The 20034-nt window shown below is 41.9% G+C and overlaps 1 protein-coding gene across 4 annotated transcripts in view; it reads left to right on the top strand.

Annotated features, from left to right (window-relative positions):
- ABCA1 (ATP binding cassette subfamily A member 1) overlaps positions 1–20034 on the top strand; it is a 91934-nt gene that overhangs the window by 36444 nt on the left and 35456 nt on the right. For all 4 annotated transcript variants that reach the window (XM_059491733.1, XM_059491732.1, XM_059491735.1 and 1 more), the window contains 3 exons: positions 7887–8008; positions 11997–12188; positions 19233–19319. In XM_059491733.1, coding sequence (XP_059347716.1) covers positions 7887–8008; positions 11997–12188; positions 19233–19319 — 401 coding nt within the window. The remainder of the gene's footprint in view (positions 1–7886; positions 8009–11996; positions 12189–19232; positions 19320–20034) is intronic.

The raw sequence follows: 20034 nt of genomic DNA, 5'->3' as shown, positions 1-20034 counted from the left end.
CACATCTGTGGTTCATCATCTCTGTGACTGAAAAGCCAGTTCAGAGCCTTAGAAATTTGTCCTTATTTTGTGAACATTAGCAGGAGAATTTTCAACCAGTTATAATGCCATGCAATTTGAAGTTCTTTTCAGAATTTACTTCTTAAAGCAATACAATGACTATTCTTAGGGTGTTTCCTTTAAGCCTACTTATTTTTTTTGCGCTGTTGGAAGTCCGCATAATTTCTTTCTGCTTTTTTTGTTGGCAAACACTATTTCATGGTTGTCTGTGCAGATAACAGAATTTGCCTTACAACAGGGAAAGTCTTGAGAATATCTGTTCTGAGGCACAGTGTGGGGCTTAGGGAGGTGGCTGGGTGTGCCCCTCGTTAGGCAGGAGCTCTGCAGGCTGTGTTTGCTGGCAGGGCTGTGGCGGCCAGCCTGAGGATTTTTCCTCTGTGCCTTGGGTCTTGGCTTTCTGATGCAGAGTCTTTCTCTTGTCATGTGTGTCATACAGGAAGAGGGCCTGATGGCCTTTGTGCAAAACAACTGCATGAAGGGATGTATTAGCCTTGTGTTTGATGCTGGCTTCGCAAAGGTAGAGGTGGGATCTTGGCTTAATGGGCTCTGCATGCCTGAGGTCAGTGTACCCCCAGTGAAGACTAGCTGGTTTGCGTATGTGCATTGGTACATGCTGAGAGCTGTGCTTTCTGCCAGAGTAATAGTTCTAGACTATATTTAAAGCTCTTCCAAGCAAAAGTCATGACTTAGAGAGGAATGGAGGTGGTCCTGATGTCACAAGATGAGAGGGAAGACCTGGGCCTGTTGCACAGCATTTCCCTTTCTCAGAGGAAAGATGCTAGCTGGTGGAGATGGATGGCAGGCTGCCTTCTCTTTACTCACATCACTATTTGGCATGGCAGATAAACGGAGATGATGGACCCTGGTTAATGGGGTGTTCACTTAAGTATTATCTAGTGTCTGCAGAGGCAGCCCTGTTTGATGTGTAATGGCTTTCAGGGCAGAAAGCTGTAGCCTGCTGTAAAACAGGTCAGGCCATGGCTGCAGTAGGAACAGCACTTTGTGAGCAGATTAGGCTTGTATTTTCACACTAGTTGATCCTGCACAACAGGCCTGCTGAGCTGCTTGATTTCTTGTAAGCAAATCAGAGTATGGCTGTCCAACTTTTTCAGAAGACAGTTTAGCTCTTGCCAGCATTAATAGGTACACAGGTAGCTCTGAGAGCTACTCTTACCTCACAGAGGGAAAGCTGCCCCAGAGTAAAAGAATAATTAAAACATAGTGACTGCTAAAAAAGCCAAGAACCTTAAAAAATATTCGTTTATCATGCTTTTTGGATGTGTTGTCCAAGGTTAGGAGTATTATGAAGGCAGGTGAAAATTTGTTGCTTGCCCAGCACTGCAAGAATTTTGCTTTTCACATTGTCAGTCAGGGTTATTGGCCTGGTAGGGTACAGTGAAGTAGCATGGTTCACCATTAGGAGATTGCTGTTTCTTCTGGATCGTTGTCAGTTTACTCTGGGTGGTCATATAATTACAAGTCATGCAGTCTTTGGTTCTGCTGTTGAAATTATTTGAGAGCCCATTTTTATTTTTGTGGAAAGTAGCTTCAAACATCTTTTGTCAATAAATCACAGTGATAGGTAAGGAGTATGAAAATCAGTCCAGGTGTTCAAGTGCACCTCTCACCTATTCAAGAGGAATACTTCCCAGATAATGAAAAACTAATACAGACTTCCAGTGTACAAGGTCATTCTGTGGCAGCATTTTGGTTTGCCTGCCCTGGTCATCTCACCATGTGAGGGTTTCCTGAAAGACATGTGTCTAGCTAGAATTTTTGTAGTGGTCATGTGTGCTACCAGTAAATGCTCTCACTGCTGGAGCTGGAGGTTCTGCTTGTTGTCTCAGCTTTGCTATCTCCATGGGCTTGTGTTTTCCAAATCTCCTGTTGCCGGAAGTATGATCAGTGAAGAAGCAGTGCCCTGGGTGAAGTGGACCTGTTTGACTAGGGTGCCTTGTGACCTTGTTCTCCAGTCACACCTCGGCACAGTTTTGCACAGACATGACAGCCAGCTTTGCATTCTGACTGGGCCTTCCCTTCCTGTAGAAGTGCAGTTTTACCTGAATGGGGAGCTTTGAATCTGGAGTCTTTGAACAGGGACAAGAAAGTGCATTCTTTGCTTGCTTGACATTCTTCCTTGCTTTGCTCCTTCTATTAATTGGTGGAGACAGATGCTGAGCTGGGAACGCAGTTCTCTTTTTTTGTCTCCTTTGGGCTCTTGTAAAACCTTGCTGATTCTAAAGAATGAAGCTAAAGTGTCTCATGCCTCATCACCTTACTGTTTCATCTTGCTGTGACACCTTAGTTGCTGTTACAAAAATGATTGGTTTGCCCTAAGAACAGTCTCTGGCAAGAAATAAGGGTCAGAATTTCATACCAGCTTCTGTGTTGCATTGGTATTTGGCTATGATGAATACAGCCTTAGCCAAAGGCTAGCAAGTGTCCCCAACTGCAATAGATATAAATGAAGTAACATAATTGTTTTCAGTCTTGCATGTTTAATCAGTAGAGAGGAGTCTCCTTATGACAAGAAGCCATGTCTATAGATCAGACATATTGCCCTGCTTTCCTCATAGCTGCCGATTTAACTTAAGGCATGAAGCTGCTTCTCCCCTTCCCTTCATTAGTTTTTTATAGAGAGTTAAGGTATGTGAAACTGGGAAGTAGATCTGGCTTTCACAGTGTTTTCATTGACCTTGTTAACTTTAAAGTGGCTGAAAACCTGGTATATTTTAGATGATGGGCAGAAACCCCACAAATTAACATGAGACCTGGTGAGCTTTGCACTCTACAGTGGATTGAGATAACATTGAATTCCATTTGCATGCCTTCTATTTTTAGAACACAGTGTTCAGGATATGAAAAACATAGCCACAATTTCTGTAGGGTTCTGTTTTCCCACCCTGCTGTTTGATTTTAAAGGACACTGCACCATTAAGTTTCTGGAGGAAGTATCTTCTTTCACAGAAAGAAGAAAGAATAGGAGAGAAGTTTGTTAGAAGAGTCTTGTCCTGTAACCTGCCCCTAAATGCATTTCTTCTTTTCACTTGTCTGTGGATCTTCCCAGTGCTGTTGGAAATTTACTGCTTACTATGAGACCTGTTATGATCATACTTGTAGTAGAATCAGCAAATTAAAACTGATACCCAGCCATGGCTTTTCTTGCGCTTTGACCTACCTTTTGAGCTTGGGAAAGTAACTGGGGATGTGTTACTGGAATGAGGAAAATAAAACCCTGTGGCTTTTGGACCACAGATACTTCCTTCACTGCACAATCAGTGTTCAGCTCTGGTCTATATGGAACCGGAGAGCAGATTTGCCATTTTTAAAATAATGCATATTTTTATTTGTATGTTCATTTTAATAAGTAATATAGCAAGCATAGAGATTGTTGTTCTTCACTAATTCATGTGATTGTCTTGAGCTCTTTGAATACATTTTGGGTTTGTTTTTTCTTTTGTCACAAAGATTTGATTCTTAAGCAAGGGCTGACTGGCCTACCACTGTGGCCAGGCATAAAGGTTCTGGAAAAGGTTGTCAGTAAAATGTAAATCTTAGGATGTAATAAAGTGTTACAGTAGGAGATGCTCTGCAGTATGAAAATCCATCAGTTTCTGGTTTTGATGCCTAGAAGGCAGCCCCCAAGATTTGTTTGAACTGTGTGGAAATGAAGGTCAGCTGTGCCTTTTGTGAAAACAATATTCATGAAATGCTGCCATGTGTGATTGTTGAATCCTGACTGGTGACTTCAGAGAGCAAGGGACATCTTGTTGTTAAGGCATAAGACCTCCAGGCCTGGGAGTTCTCAATTGTGCTGGAAGCTTCCTTATGTGACCATATGAAGGATCTTTCTCCCTGTCCCATATGGGATATGGACATCTGGACATCTCTTCTGCTTGTTTCATGTGCATGGGGATGGTCTCCTATTGCATCGCCATATTATGTCCAAACTGGAGCTAATTACAACAAAGGCATTTCAGCCCTGCCAGACCTGTTGGTTTTGGGAGTTATTTGCATGGTTTATAAGCAAAAGTCTCTGTTCTCTGCTATTGCTCCCTTGATGTGAGGACTGAAATTGTAAAAGCTGTTTGCCATGAGGAAATGCTGTCTCAGTATTATTTCTCCTGACTATACCACCACTGAGTCAGCAATGGTTCAAATGATGGTTCACATCTGTTTTGACAGTCTTTTGAGTGTGTTTGCTCAGTGTGACCTCAAGTTTATCTCCCCATTTGTGCCTAGGGCTTAGCTTGCTTGCTTGGGCTTATGGTTTCAGTCAGGAAGATGAACCCTGTGCCGGGGGTGAAGGAGCCTGCAGGAGTGCAGCTCCCTTGTTTTTCTGTTGAAGATAAAGGTGAGGGGCAAGGAAAGGCTGCATGTCCATGTCAAAGTATGTGGAGAGATTGGTCTCCAGTGTATTGTTCTGTGCCCACCAGCTTGCAGTGGGTGACTGTAATGATGCTCTTGGCCACTCTCAAGCAAGAGAGGAGACACGCAAGTTATATCATGTTTGAGCTGACATTTTGTCTTGTATATTTGAGTAACTTGATAGTGTGTCTAAATTTTTATGGCAGAATAATATTGCAGTAGTAGGCCCGTGGTAGTAAAATGTGTTCTTCCATCCACTCCAGGTGTTTGGATTATTAAGTAATCTTCATAGTAGCCTTCCGAAGATGTACAGTTTCTTTTGCTTTCTGTTTTGGAGGGCTTTTTTCCTAAGTAATGCTCTTTTGTTTCCTCAGGCCCTAGTGGGCAAGCAGTCATCTTGGATGGGAGTAGCTGTTTTCAAGAGGAAACCTGTGCAAAACCGTGACTTTTTAAGGTTTCCAGAGAGAGAATATAGATGCATTGCAGTGTTTGGTGCTCTCTGTTGTTTCATGTGCAAGCTGTTATGCATGCCTCCATAACTGAGAGGGGTTGCATAAGACACTGACCCACAAGGCCTGAAAGTAGGACCAGATGGGGTGGAGGAGAAAATGCATGGTACAGAAGGCTGGCTGTGTGTTTAGGACACTGCAGCCAGGACTGTGGTGTTGGGATTTGGTCCCTTGGTCTCGCAGAGCTTTCACGTGTGGTCTTGGGTAGTGATCCTGGCTTCATGATCAGCTGTCTGGAAGCCAAACACTGCCCCACAGTTCTGGTAACCTTGTTCTGTTTCCTTCATGGTTTACTCCAAATGATGATGAAAACTCGTTAAGGTGTTTGTAGGAGTTCCTTGGAAGGCAGCATTGATTTTCAGCAAATTCTTGTGCTAAGTGAGTCTGAAAATGCTGGGCGTGACAAAAAAGGCAGGGGATGAATGCTCTGCTAATTCTGGGCTGGTTAATTACAGCTGTGAAAGATGGTGACTCTTTGTTACTCCCCCTCATGATTACAGGCAGGTCAGCAGGAATCTGTGTAGTTCAGATTGTACTCCTGCAATTGCATATAGAATATGTCCCTGACCAAGAAAATCATATCTCCATATGGGAAAAAACCTCAAAGCCAAACTCAGATAAAATAGACTAGCCAAACGAAAAAGCAACACATCACCGAGGAAACAGAAAAGCGGAAGAATTATTGCTTGGCTACTAATTTTTTTTTTCCCCCATAAGGCATGTGGCCCTTTAAGAGAAGCTTGAAAAATATCTTAAGTAGGGGCAGATTCAATGAAAAATCTTGCAAACATCTGATCTCTGCATGCCATTATGCCTTCAGTCACCGCCCCCCCTCCCCCCCCCCCATTGTCCCTCTGACTTTCTGAACAGTTGATGATCTCACCAAAAAATAAACAAGCTGCAGAAGTGTTCAGGGATTTTGGCACATGTAGGAAATAACCAAGGAATCGGGGTGGGGGAAGTTTTTCTTCCAGTTGCGGTGAAGCAGGGTGCTTTAGCCTCTGCTGGAAAGAGAAGGATAGTTTTATGTTATTGCAGGAGCCAGATATTTTCCCAGCCTTTTCCCGGGCAGGGAGTGGAGGTGATGGTAGATTTTGCTAGTGGGGTTCGAGTGGGGTGTTTGCACAGCATGCTCAAAACCAGCATATTCATGAGTGGTCCTGCTGCGTGGGAGAGAGGAAGGCGAGGGAGACACTTTTGCCCCAGAGTAACCTCTGCCTTGCCTCAGCTGAGTCGGGTGATTTACTTTTTCGTGTGGAACAAAAAGGCAACGGGGAATTTGTAACTGGATATGTAGATGAAGGAGCAATGACCGTCAGTAACCCCATGTACTTCGTGCCGCAGGAGCAGAGCGCGTGGTTCCTCCCCTTGCCGGCTCCTCTGGCAGGATCAGCCTGGGAGGCAGAAGTGGCACCCGAACCGCCGGGTCTCCCTGTCACCTCCCGTGGCATGCTGAGTGCACACCGTACTTCTTCCTGATGGGGCCCATTAGTGACAGTATCACCTGCCCAAGCTAAACCAAAGCCAACCAACAAAAAACCCCAAAAAAAGCGAAAAAAAAAACCAAACCACAAAAAACCTCCAACAAACAAAGACAGAAAAAAAATCCCAAAACCAACCCCTAAACCAACCAAACAAAACGGCAACCAAAACACAAAAAAAACTAGCCAAATCATAAACCCCCTCCTGTACAGGAGGTGGGGGAAAAGGTTGTTACAGCTGTCCCCTATAGGAGGGTAAAGGTACAAGCCCCTGATTCCTCCATATCATTGCTTTCTCTTTAGGGGTCATTGTTTTCAACTATTTGCTCTGGGTTTTAGCATCCTGTCTTCCTAAAGTAGAAAATACAGCATGACACCTAGCTAGTTGTACCTCAGTCTGGAAATCTTCACTCTGGTAAATCCTATAGGACTTGTCTCTCACCTCCTCCTGGCATAGGTGCTTTGCTCATCACTTCTTGCTTAAGCCTTATGGAGATAGAATTGTAGAATTGTCCTCTCTCTCTCTTAAAGAAAACAGCAACAACAAAAACCAAACCAAATCTACTAAACACTGCTCCCTGTCCCCCACCCCCTCCACCAAAAAAAACACCCCAACCAAACCACAAAACAAAGAAACCAAAAACAAAAAAACAAAACAACTACCAAAAAAAACCCACACAAAAAACCAAACCTACGCACAAAACCCAAAGAAACAACCCAAAACAGTCTCACCTCTGAGCATCAGCTTCGAAATATCCAGTTTTGTCGACTTCAGTAGCGTGCTTGGATTATTATTTCCAGATCGTTCCCCTTTGCTGTGAGGTAGGTACAAATTTGTTTCAAAGTCAAGAGCTGAAACACTGATTGCTTGAGAAGGTGAAGCAGTTGGGAAAGAAAATGGAAATAATGCTGCAAATATATTTTTTAATTCCAAGTAGCTAAGATTGTTTCCTAGATCTGTGCTTCGGTATCATACTTGTGTGTCTGCATATGTCAGACTTTGAAATTAATGATAGAGTACATCAGCTGTTAAAATAATTAACTAAGGCTAGTAAATCCCTTAGTGGTCCATGCACCAGCCCAGTCCTATGTTCAGTAACAACACAGGGATTAAGTGCTAATGCTGTAGTAGATTTCAGATCAAGGGAGCAACTTGGTATGCTTTGCTTCTGTGTATGTATGAGCAAATTGACCTGAAGTAATGATGTTAGTGGGAGCTGGTTTTGAAGGTTGATTGCTTTTTTTGTTGTTGATTTGGGATTTTATTTTAGACCAATACATCACAGATTGACATTTCTGAAGCCTGCCAAGTTTCAGAGTCCTTTACCAGCAACTCCTCTTTCTTTTGCGCTGTGGTTTGTGTAATTCCCTCTCCCCTATTTATCAGCTTGACTTTTCCTTTTCAGTGCTCTTGCATGAGTTTCCTTTTGGCTTTGCTGTGACAAGAATTTTTCTTGTCATTTTCCAGACCTGAAACTTCGGGATTTCCTGATTGACAATGAGACATTCTCTGACTTCCTTCATCATAATGTGTCCATGCCATCATCTGCCGTAGAGGAGCTACTGGATGCAGGGGTCAACCTCCAGCAGGTAAAGAGTACTTTCAACTCCTAATGTAATGCTTATCTATTGTTTGTTTAGCTGTAGTGCCAAGATCCACAGTGCTGGACCCCTCTGCTAGATGCTGTAGATATACAGAGGAAAATGTATTCCCTGCTTGTGTCTTCCATCTTGCCCTCAATTTACTGTCTCATTTGATTTTAAGCTGTAAAAGGACACTGGGAATGTAATCAAATGTTTTGACCTGCATAAGAGAATAGTACCCTCACGCTAAACTGAATTTTTTCCTTCCTCTTTTTTTAAAAAAAATGGAAGTAAAACATTAATTGAGCTGCTAGCCATGTCCTGACTGTTTTCAGCCACTCAGCCTGGACTGGAGCAGGGTTTCTAGGTCTTGCTCTGCCTTACATTCCTGTGCAGCAGAAGGAGCTCTACATTTAGGTTTGTGGCCAATGCATTAAGACAGATATATTACATAGTACAAGAGTCCTGCTATCCTGAGTGCTCCATGATTGCAGTCATAAACATAGTGAGTGGTGACAGTGGGCTAGAGGCCCTTCATGCGATGGCTGTCATTGTCAAGCTTGTAACACATTTTTTGCTAGGCTTGATGAATTAGTCCACCAGTATCCTTTCTAATGCAGAAGTCAGAATAGACTTCAAAGGAAGACCCAGGGTTCTCTTGAAAGAATGCAAAAGATGGTATGCAAAAGGAGGAGGAAATCTGTTTTGATCATCAATTCCGTATCAGATCTCTTCATTGAAGTGGAACGGATTAATTGTCCTTTTAGTCTTTGTTTTCCCATAGTTACAGCTGCTGTCCCTCTTTGCACATATTGTCTTGTTCTTCAGTGAATTCTTTCAAGCCATCTGTTTTAGTTTGATAAGTTTGATAAGTTATCCTACAAGTTAAGGATACATTCTACTAAAAAATGTAGAGTATAGAAAAAATTCTTACCCATTTTAGGTTGCAAGCTTCGTTTTACTTGACAATAATTAGATTAAGACAGAATCACGCTACAGATGGTTCTGGGAGGGTAACTGGAAGACTGCAGCAACAGCATCCTTATCATACTCCCTAAGTTAGTGGAGTGGCAGAAAGATTTTTCAAACAGGCAAAACTGCAAAAAACCTCACTGTACATTGTGTGACTGCCATTCTGTATTGGTTGTATATGGAAATGGAAGGAGGAAAAAAGCTTAGCTTTTTTCTACATAATGTGTTTGAAGGGTGGTGAAAGACTGGTCAGTCACCTTATTCTTCTTGAATGCTTCAGGCTGTGCTCTTGTGTAATTCTTGAGCTGATTCTGCTGAAGCACTGGGAGTGATGCTACTAAGTCATAACAGCATTCTGTTCTTAGGGATGGCAAAAAGAGCTAATCTGAGCACCAAGATGTTAAGCTGTGGAGCAGAGCAGTGGCCCATGAAATTTTCTGTGAGCAATTTTCTAATACGAATGGTAACTAGAGATGCAGACCTCTCCCTTCCTGCAGAAGGACTTTATCTGACTCACAAAATGGACATCTTTGATTTTGCTGGAGATCTGGTTTGGAGATCTGACCTCACTGCTGAGCTGCTTAGTGACTTCAGTATTAATAGGCAGCATTTGTTAGGTCTCTGAATGGGTGGGTCACAGCTTCATTCAGAAGTCATCTGGTAAAAGGGCCTATCCAGAGTATGCCAACCTTTCACAGCAAATACAGCCTGCTTCTACTGTCTGTTGGTGTCCTGGGGTTGTTCAGTGAGGCCAGAATTTATGCTATACAATCAAGTGAAGTCTTCAAGGAGATGGGACTGTTCTCTGGTGTTACTGTAATGACAGCACTCCAGTATGTCCAGCAGGGTTTTGTATCTAGCATACTGAAATTAGTGCAAAGAGATCAAAGCAACCAAAGCCTTGTCTTGATGGGCATGTTGCTTCCTGGGGCTGAGTGTCTCAGCCTTGTGTTTTTCCAGTCATGGTAGGTGTGCTCAGAAGGGTGTGGGATTCGGAAGGTGCCTGGGTCAGCAGTGGGCAGGCAGCTGTGTAATCAAGCCTGGTATGCTGCAGTTGTCCAGGTGTGGCCAGACAGCTCTTGTGTGGGAGGTGGGAATAGGTCCCGTCCCTCTGAAAAGTTGAAGGCACAGTGAGGTCCTGGGCCAGTGCTGCAGCATGATGCATTGACTATCAGTGAAGAGTAAATAGTAATGGCCAGTGCATATTCTGCTTGGAACAAATCTCTGTTTCATGAAGCAGGAAAAGTCCCAAGGAGAGAATTATATGACATATAAGGACTGAACAATTACCTATGACTACTTTCATGAGCCTGGCATTTTGAGAGTTCTTAGGGGACTAAACCTGCCATTTAAGATGTATTTTTGCCTGCTGAAGACACCATGGGTTCAGATGACTGCAAGTGATTAGAGAACTTGCTGACTTGGAGAGACTAGGTATTTCAGGATGGATAGGTAGGATGTTTTTTTCTAAGGTCTCATGCTCTGGACCTCAGTGCTTGAAAAGGGCAGCTTCTCACCAAAAGAGCCTAAGCTCTGTGTGAAAAAGGTGGACATTTTCGGAATGGTGGAAGGTTGATCTGATCATCTTTGCTTTTTGTGAGTGACCACTGAGGCACTGGGGGACACTGTTTTTTCTATATGTCCACCCAGGAAAGCTTGTTCTGGGCATGTTATTTCAGTGCCCCATAAATATCTCCTTTTCAGCATGACTATAACACTGATAGTAGTTTATCTGATGGCAAGAAAAAAAGCACCCCAAATTTTCAAAAGGCAAATCTTTTGATGTCAGAGCTGTGTGGCATTGAAACATCTGATTTTTGGCATATGGATACGGACGAAAGTTAAAGGTTTGTATGAGTATTGCATTAAAAATCCCTTCTCTCTCCTGTCAGTTCAATTTGCTTGTTTCCTAAACATAATGCAGTTTTTCCCCCTGATTGTGCGTACCCCTTTGGTTTTGACAGACGAAAAATTTCAGACTTACCAGCCTGCTTCAGGAGCTGCTAACTCTTCTGGAATGTAGATCAATCCTCTTTAGTTGTTGTAAGTTGGGCAATGCACTTATGAAACAACAGAAAGAAGAAATTAAGTATACAGCTGTTGTTACCTGTGCATTTACAATAAAATGGTTCCATCTGTCTAGCCCCAAGGCAAACAAAAGTTTCTTTCCAGTAGTAGACTCTGGATTTTTTCTTGTTTATCACCTTTGAGAAGTATGCAGCTTTTTGGCATGGACTTTGTTGTTCAGCAAACATGAAGCTGGTAACTGACCTTATTAAAAGAATTTGTTTATCAGATCTGAAACAGTTTGGTGATAACTCAGAGGGATTTTATCAATTTTGTTAATAAGGTGATTGCATGTGGATTAGGAAACATTATTGACAAGGAAACCATTACCTTAAGAAAAATATGCCTGTGAAGGAAGACTCTAGGATCTTATCTCATTTGTTGCAGCTAGTAAGATAACTTTTTTTTTGCTGATACATTATCTGCTCAAAAACACTGTAAAACAGTTGTCTCAGCAGTTAGTGAGTAGATACTTCAGAGTTAAGGGAGATGATTCTGACTCATTACTGCATAGAAAATGTGGCTGGCAGATATGTCTAAGTAGTTTGGGGCATAGGTCTTTTGCCCTTCACATAGATTTGCCAGACTTGTGTCTGGTCGCAAGCCTTGTTTTTTTCTCTGTGGCTCATTTCCCAGAAAACTGAATGTTAGGCAATGCATGTACCCTCCGTTGGAGGAAATGGCTGCTGTGCAGGACAGGATCACAGCTGCTTTGTGCACATTTGCGGGAGAGTGGAGAGGGACCTGCCTCCCCCAGGGCTTCTCTCCCATGTTCTCGGCAGGGGAGGGTTTTTCTTGGAACTGAGTTGCATATGAATAAGGGCTACTCAACCTGTAGAGAAGAATGCCCCCTCACCTCTATCTGGAAATGTTATGAATGGCTTGCTTTGTCTGAGCAATAACCAATTTTTTTGTTGAAGTCTTAGATGAAGGCATGCTTTTCCCACTTTCATAGGTCATTGTGTCTGGTTATCGAATGCGACTGAGAGATCTCTGCAATAGCTCAACATCATCTGAATTTCTAACGATCCAAAATCAGACGGCAGCCATGGACTCTGAAGTCTTCCTTTGCACCTTGTCAAAGGAAAAACTCCATGCAGCTGAGCAAGCCTTCCGTGCTAACCTGAATCCTTTGAAGCCTCTTCAGGTGAGTTCGCTGGTGCACCAGTGAGAGTCTATTATTGACACAGTGACATTTTCCATGTCTTTTCAGTCTAGGAACTCATCCCTCCATCTCCAGAGCTGCTTAGAGGAAATTAGAAAGGAGAAGGATGGTTACTCTTCGTCATGGGAGCATGAACAACATGCTTCTTCCTGTCATTCTTATCCTTCCTGTTCAGTCTGCCACTTGCAGAGCTTAAGTGTATGTGGTCTGCAGTTCAGTTTGTTGAGAGGAAAGACTTTATGCTGTGCAGTAACAGCCTCTTGGTTGTCCCTGTGTTCTAGTCAAATGTTGTATCTTGGCTGGATGAGTCCAACATTAATCCTGGCTTTGCTGAGCGCTAAAACCACTGCTCTCTGCCCTTAGCATGGGGCCACTGAGTACAAAAGTTTCTAGCCACTGACAGGCCACAACCTTTAAGCAAGTTTAAATCATATGAAGCAGAGTCAAGTTTTAAAATCCTGTTTTCAAAAATCAACCAATGGAATGGGTATTGGGGGAAGAATTCACTGAACTTCAAGAAAATATATTATTTACAGGGTAACTGGAGACTAGAGTAGACTTGGATCTAGGAAAATCCAATAATGTTTTGCTACAGAACTGCAGTATGTGTTAAAAATATGGAAGTTTGAGGAATTCAGTGCTAGAAATGACAGTAGAGTGAAGAAGGGACCACAGAACAAACTCTGTTACCCACTAAAACAAATGTTCTTTTGTCTACTGTGTGAGATTTCAGATTTGATGAGCCTTTCGGTACTCAAAGTTATGTACTACTTGCTTGGCTTTGTCCCCAGTCAAAGAGGGTCATTATCAAGCACTGGAATCATATTTCTCTCCTGCACACTGTGTCACAGTCAGTGACTTTTTCTTTCCACAGCTCATCTTCTGTTTTCCACATGTCCTCCATCTGTACTTGGTCTTTGCTGCTGGAAGAGCAAGACAACCCATAAGCAATAAGAGATGGGGTGACAGCACTAAAATTGTAACAGAGATGGGCTGTTTGGAGAGGACTCACTATAACTTCTTACTTGTCATCAGTTGTATATGTATATGCACATATATACATAATTTACATTAAACCATTCAAAGGTGCTGGAATTCTGGGGTCTGAAGGGGCTGAAAATATTGTACCACTCAGAATTGGTTTTCTGGGCCCTATGGAGACTGTCTTGCTTTTCTTATTTATGGAAGCTTCTGCAGCTTAGCTTATAGAAGCAGATATTGAGTGTCTGTGTTCTTTGGTCTATATTGTTTGTGGGTGGAAGGAAACACTCATAAGCCACTTTGTGCCTCTTGGCAACAGCAGTATAGATTTAAGACATTATGTGCAGTTTTGGGGGGCTTCTGAGAAGCTAGGTCATGATCTTGTCTTTACGGGGAAAAAAGCAGGAGTCCAGAAACCAGCAGTTCTAAGCCTGCTGTTGTTTGGTAAAGGTCCACAGTTTTCCTCAGAAATGTGTCACAGTGTATCTGGTAGTTAAGCTGCTGTAATGCATCAGTGAATGAAACAAAAACTGACTGGTTTCAATGTGGCCAGACAAAATGGATAAATTAACTGTAGGATCACAACCAACACATTTGAAACTTAGTGTCTTTAGAGGCTAAAAAGTGCCCTGACCTGCAGTAACATTCTTGAACAAAGAGGGAACTTTCTGCTCATGAACAAAGGAGGCTTTTGACACAGCTTATTGAAGGCATCGTGTGTCAGATCTTGGACATGCACACTGAAGATAGCATGCTCTGTATCTACTACTGAGTCTGTGAACCAATGCCAGCATTTTGTCAAGATTTATTATTATTTTTTTTGTCTGAATCCCTTTGATGTACTTCACAGCAAGGCATTTCAGTAAGCAAAGTAAGGGCCAAGTCTAGTGCAGGTGCAAGAGCAATTTGCAGACAGGTTTTTAGCTTATGTAACTAAACACAGGCTTCACTGATTGCACTATTTTGTGACTTACAGGGAGGCAGCATATTAGTACAAGGAGGTTAATACAAGGGCTTGCAACTGTGTGCAAGAACTCTGTAAATTCAACACCAAGGGCTTGAATTGTAAACTGGAAGTTTGTGCTTCTCTGATATCTGGGCAGTTAAGTGGCTACAGTTTCTTGAAATGTCTTAATACATATGACTTAGCCTGACATCCACCTGCTTGTTTTTTTCCCCTCTTCATTCCTGTTTGTTATTCCCTCTGCAAGATGATGCAGTAAATTTCATCATGGAATTGATCCGGATTAAAAATGGCTGACCTGATTGTATGTTGACACAAATATTTATGCTAAAACATGAAGGGGAGAGTGCAAGATTTAGAGCTGTATGATCAGTGAGTGAGTGTGTGGGCTGAGACCCTGATGATAACACTCAGTTCTGCTGGCTTAAAATGTGTGTGCATTTGCAGCTTCAGGGAAATGCTAAGTGTTCTAAGTAGTAGCTCTCAAAAATGCAGTAATTACTAGAAAATTATGGACAGATCAAGGTTTTAAAAAAATAAATTAAAGTGCATGCATGATAAAATGCATGAGCTCTAAATGTCATGGCACTGTTTTTATAAAAAGAAGGGCAAGGAATAAACATTTTTCATACTTGCCTCCTCAGTTCTATCAGAACACCTTGAGTGTTGCCCAAAGGGCAGTGATACAGTTAAAACAAGAGCTTCTAAATAAAATTTTATACTAGGATTCTAGTTCTGTTGCTGATCTTTTGTATTGCATGCATTTAGCCTGTTCTGTAGGCTGCAAAAACAGAGCCAAGCACATGGAAGTATGGTAGGGAGGTTAAAGTCTTATTCTTTCTTGTAAGAACCTACTTGAGGCAGGCTTTCCAGCAGAAAATCTGGGTATGATCATGGGGCACCAAGGTGGAGTTTCAAAAAGTCCCAATTCCATGGCCCATATCTTAATCAGCATCCATTCTCTGAAGCCCTTTGACCAACAATACTATAGGACACAGCTTATTGTACAAGCTCCTTGTGGACGCATAATATTTTCTTGTGGCTTGCCTTGCACTAGTTGAGTGAGACTGAGGCAGGAGAAGCTGGCTTGAGAACAGTAGTGAAGCATATGACTGCATATTACATATGATTTCATGCATGCAAATTTCCTTCCTGGCTTTCTTCTTGTGATTGGCCAGCAATTGTCCCATAGAGGAACTATGTGGTTTGGGAAAGGCTAACAAGAGCAATGGCAGTAAGTTCCCAACCATTACCACACAGTCCAGTGGGACATTCTGACTGTCTTATATCATAGAAGTACCTGTTTTTACGTCCATCTGCAAATCTCTCCCCAGTTTTGAATGTGATTTGGTGGGGGAAGGTTAAATGATAATTCAGATTGCTCCTGTGGGATTTCATCTCTTAGACAGCACTGCCTAATAAAGGCTTTGCACTACTCACTTCCAGTGGTATGGATCTGTAGTAAGCCATAAATATGCTGTGGCTTGTCTACCACAGTGGTCCTTGAAAGACGGTGGGTGAGCGCATGAAAATCCAATTGTTCCTTTCTCCCTCCATAATATGGGTGGTATTTTGTCAAATGGCTGGCATGAACTAAGCATTAGATAATAAAGGCATTGCAGTTGAAAAATGATTTTTAGAAATGTAAATATGTGCTACAACTGAATTCATAGCTTTCCTTCATCTTTTGAGAGCGTTTTCAGTCAAGCACAATGATATCATCCTTATAAACAGCAGAGGTTTGAGACTTCCACTCTCAGGAAACAAGAGCAGAAGCTTAAAGCACATGATTTTTCTGTAGAGGCCAGTGGAAAGTTTCTGGTAAGACCAGTATAAAGTTGCAATAACTATTTCAAAGCAAATGTGGCAGAGTTATCTTCATTAAGGAGAAACAGTCAGCTGTATGATGCAGACTGAATTTTGGCTTAATGTTTTGACTTCCCAACACTTGAAACCCATGCATTCTCATGTATGTTAAATCAGATTTGTCCATCCCCCATAAGTCTCATGTGAATTTATTCAAGGTTTGTCCTTCAACTCTGGCCATCTCAAGTATTTGTCACTAGAGTAAATCTTGCAGCATGCCCATACAAGCACACAGAATCCCCCCCAGTGCACTCAGTACTTCAAGAGTATTATGATATTGGCTGCCTCAAAAGACAAATTTAGTGACTTTCTAGTCACTACCACAGTAATTGTAGAGGGCACTTGTGTTCAAAACCTGCCAGACATTTGTCTTTCCACAGTGTGCCTAGAACAGACAGGTGATGTTTTTGCAGCGCATTGCCAGTAAATGAGTCATTGCCCTCCCCAGCCCCTAGATGTAGTGTGGGTATCTGATAAAGACAGTCCCACAGTAGGAACAGTCTTCCTGGATATACCCTGGATCTAGAGGTTTCTTATTAATGGAATTAACTACTTAGTGAGTCACTACAAAGATGTATATTACAGGGAAATTAACGTCATGTTAATCTGTTCGAAGAAGACTGGTCCTTGTGACTGATCTTTTGTTATTGTCTCTGGTCATGACTTATGAGAGGCTTCCTGAGTGGGCTTTGAGGTTGAAGAAGTGGTAGAGAGAGTAAAACTTCCTCCATATAAATGGTACTATTGCAAATTCTGGTGAGAAATGATCTTGAAATGATATGGATTTGTTAGGGAGGAAAGGTCAGGATGCTGTGGTATGAGAGGATAGATGGATACTCCTCACATTTCAGAGTAAGGTTTGCAAGCTCCTTGAATCACCTAAGATGTACAAGGTCAGGCAAAAGTCCTGTTAGGCTCAGTGTCCTTGACTGATAATCCAGCAGTGGCCCTGAATGGAGGCATGTGAAAGGATGCAGCCACTGGGCAAGCACATAACATGTCTTCTGTGTAATGTCCTGTTCTTCAGTAGCTTGCAACCCAGACTTTCTCATGTACTACTGGGATCTTGTTGTTTAATAGCATTTGGTAAGATTGTGATGTTCAATTAGTTCTTTTGAGTCTTTCTCAAACTCACAATACTTTCAGCATTGTGTAGAGTCTACTGCTTTTTTTTCTGTTTTGACTAAGTTGCATATGCAGAAGCTCCTTTAGTTTTGTTTTAAACTGATCATTTCACTGGAAGTTTTCTAGCTCTGTATGACGAGGCACAGAAGGCAATCATCCCACTACCATTCCCCATCCCACTTGTAAGTCTACAGACCTTTGTCATAACCTCTGTTTGTCCTTACACATCCCATTGGAAGAACTGGGATCTATTGTTCTTCCTTCAAAAACCATTCTTACCTTGAATCATGGCCTTTGTCTATACCTGAGCTCCTTCACAGATGGAGAACCCAAAACTACTCATACTGCTTGAGAACCAGGATTGCATTGTGTATTTATGTTGATGCTGATCTGTTTTATGACTGTATTTCTAAGATCTCTCTTTCTGAGTGGAATTAGCTAATTCAGAGCCATACAAGGGGTATCTTAAGGTAGAACTGTCTTTTCCCAATGTACTTTACTTTGCAGTGCTGAATTTTGTCTGGCACTTTGTAACAGTGTGTCAGTAGGAGGATGTTCAGTAATCCTTTGCAATTGGATTTTGACTTTTCACTGTTCTGAACCAATTAGTATCTTCAGAAAACTTTTCTTCATCCACTCTGTCCCTGAATCACCTCTGAATGCAGTGAACACAAATCTATGTGAATATATATATATATATCTATATGGAGCTGAACAAACACATCTCTTGTTATGCATGAACATGGAACTTTCTACCTCATCTTACTGCTAAGGTTATAGTGGTAGAGCAGATAAGTAGCTTTGATATTTGCTGGCTAGATTTCTTTAAATATATCTTGACGGTCTGAGCCTGTGGGATATTTAATTGCTTTTCTCCTAGATGATATGTTTTATTTATCCAAACCGTAAGGACTGCATTTAGTAGAGATCCATAGAGGTTAGAGAATCCTCCCTGAATTTGCAACTGGCTTTGGAGCAAAAACTAACTGTGCATTCAGAAGAGTTTTAAACATCCCAGCAGATCAGCAGAACAGTGCCCATTTACAATAGCTGGCACTGACCAGGTCTACCCATCTCCAGCAGATCAAGCAGAACAAATTAAAACCTCCAGGCTTTGTTTTCAGAAATTGCCCCAAGAAAGATGTGAAAAGGAAGAGATTCAGCTCGAAAGATATGTGCTAAAATCAAGGGCCTTGGCTGTTCATCTGTGTGTTGCAGTGATATAACTTTAGTATGCTTTCAAATGCTGCAACAAGCTACTAATACGAAATCTTAGGTGTTTGTTTTCATCTTCATTCCTTTGAAACAAGGATTGTGCCCAAATGTTTTCCATGCAAGATAATCCAGATATGTGAATAAAAGGGGAAAAGAACCCCACAAACTGAACTCCAGGCCACCAGTTACTCAATGTAGAGGAGTTGGAAACAAGAAGTTGTCTTCAATGTAACTTCCTGCTAGAGAAAATTGTTTCCTGAAAGCTATACCTTCCACTTCTGGAAGCCTATCAGTCTTGTCCTTTGGTGACAGTACATGCCAGCTATTTCCTGGAAGCTGTTTGTTTTAAAATACACCCTTGGCTTGGATAAAGAATATCAAGACCTGATAGGAGGACTTTAGTAATAATGTACACTGCAGTAGGGAGTCCTTTGTATCTGAGTATCTTTGTATCTGTGTAGTCTCACTGAAAACTTGTACCCACCAAATTGCCTTTTTCCCCGCTGTACTGATTTTGCATCCCCTTCTTTGCACTGGCTTGTGGGATTTCACGTGCTGTCCTGTAGACTGTGCTTGTTTTGTGACCTGGAATGCAAGTCATCCTTTGCATTGTAAGTGTATGTGCATGCATTTAACATTTCGTTGGTATGGTTCTGATTATGGCATCTATGTAGAAGAGGAAGGGGTGATCCTATCACATTGCAGGGTGCAGAAGCCCATGGTATTTTAAGTTCAACATTACACGGAAAGCCAGCTCCATCTTCCCCACCAATGTAAACAGTCCTAACTGCTCTATGCAAGAATGTTTACAAAAGTTTAATCTCTTCATTTGTGCTTTGCAGTAACTTCTAGTTTCTTTTTCTCTCTTCCCGCAGAGACAACTTTCTTTCAATTCCTCCTTGTGGGATCTGTCAGAAACTGTGGAAACTTTGAGAGAGAGCATTGGGAGGCTTGTTAAAGAGGTAAGAAGAGCCTTTGTGTAAGGAAAACACATCACTGTGGTTGCTATCTTAGCCTGTGATCAAGTACAAGAAGCAACTTATAGTCAAATCCCTGGCTTGTTTTGAAACTTTTCCCGATCCTACAGCCGTTTTCCCTGTGTGCAGGCAGCATGCACTTTGCAACTTCTTGGCACCTCAAGTTATAAATACCATAATAGGAATTAGGACATTTTCTGTAGTGTTTTGTCTTCTCAGCAGTGGCACAACAGTTGGGCTTGCAGTACATCTGCTGCCAGGTAGTGCCTTGCAAACTACATGTTGAGGCTTTCCTTTTTATTTTTTCCCATCTAGTTGCCAATCCACATCAGGGTTATTAATTGATTGTATCTACTGGATTTCATGTGCAGTGAGGGTATGGCATGTGGAAAAGGTGCTGTGGCTATAATAGTTTAAATTAGTAGTGGTAAGCTACTGTTTCCTCTTTATCTATCTTACTTTTTGGGCCAGAGATTGTTTTCCAGTCTTGTGGGGCACTCAGCACAATGACATCACAACACTAAAACCCCAGTGATTTGCACAGTCAAATTGGCCTTCTAGAGACTGCAAATATTTGTTTTTGCAGGTGAAATGATGGATTAAGAAAAAAAGCTCTACATACCTAAGTTTGAATCAGAAGTCCTAATCTGGGGGGGGTAGGGGGTGCGTGTTGAGCCAGAAACCTATCCTAGTTTTTTTG

Source organism: Ammospiza nelsoni, chromosome Z, assembly GCF_027579445.1.
Source record: "Ammospiza nelsoni isolate bAmmNel1 chromosome Z, bAmmNel1.pri, whole genome shotgun sequence".
Classification (NCBI taxonomy): Eukaryota; Metazoa; Chordata; class Aves; order Passeriformes; family Passerellidae; genus Ammospiza; species Ammospiza nelsoni.
This window is presented reverse-complemented; position numbering and strand designations above follow the sequence as displayed.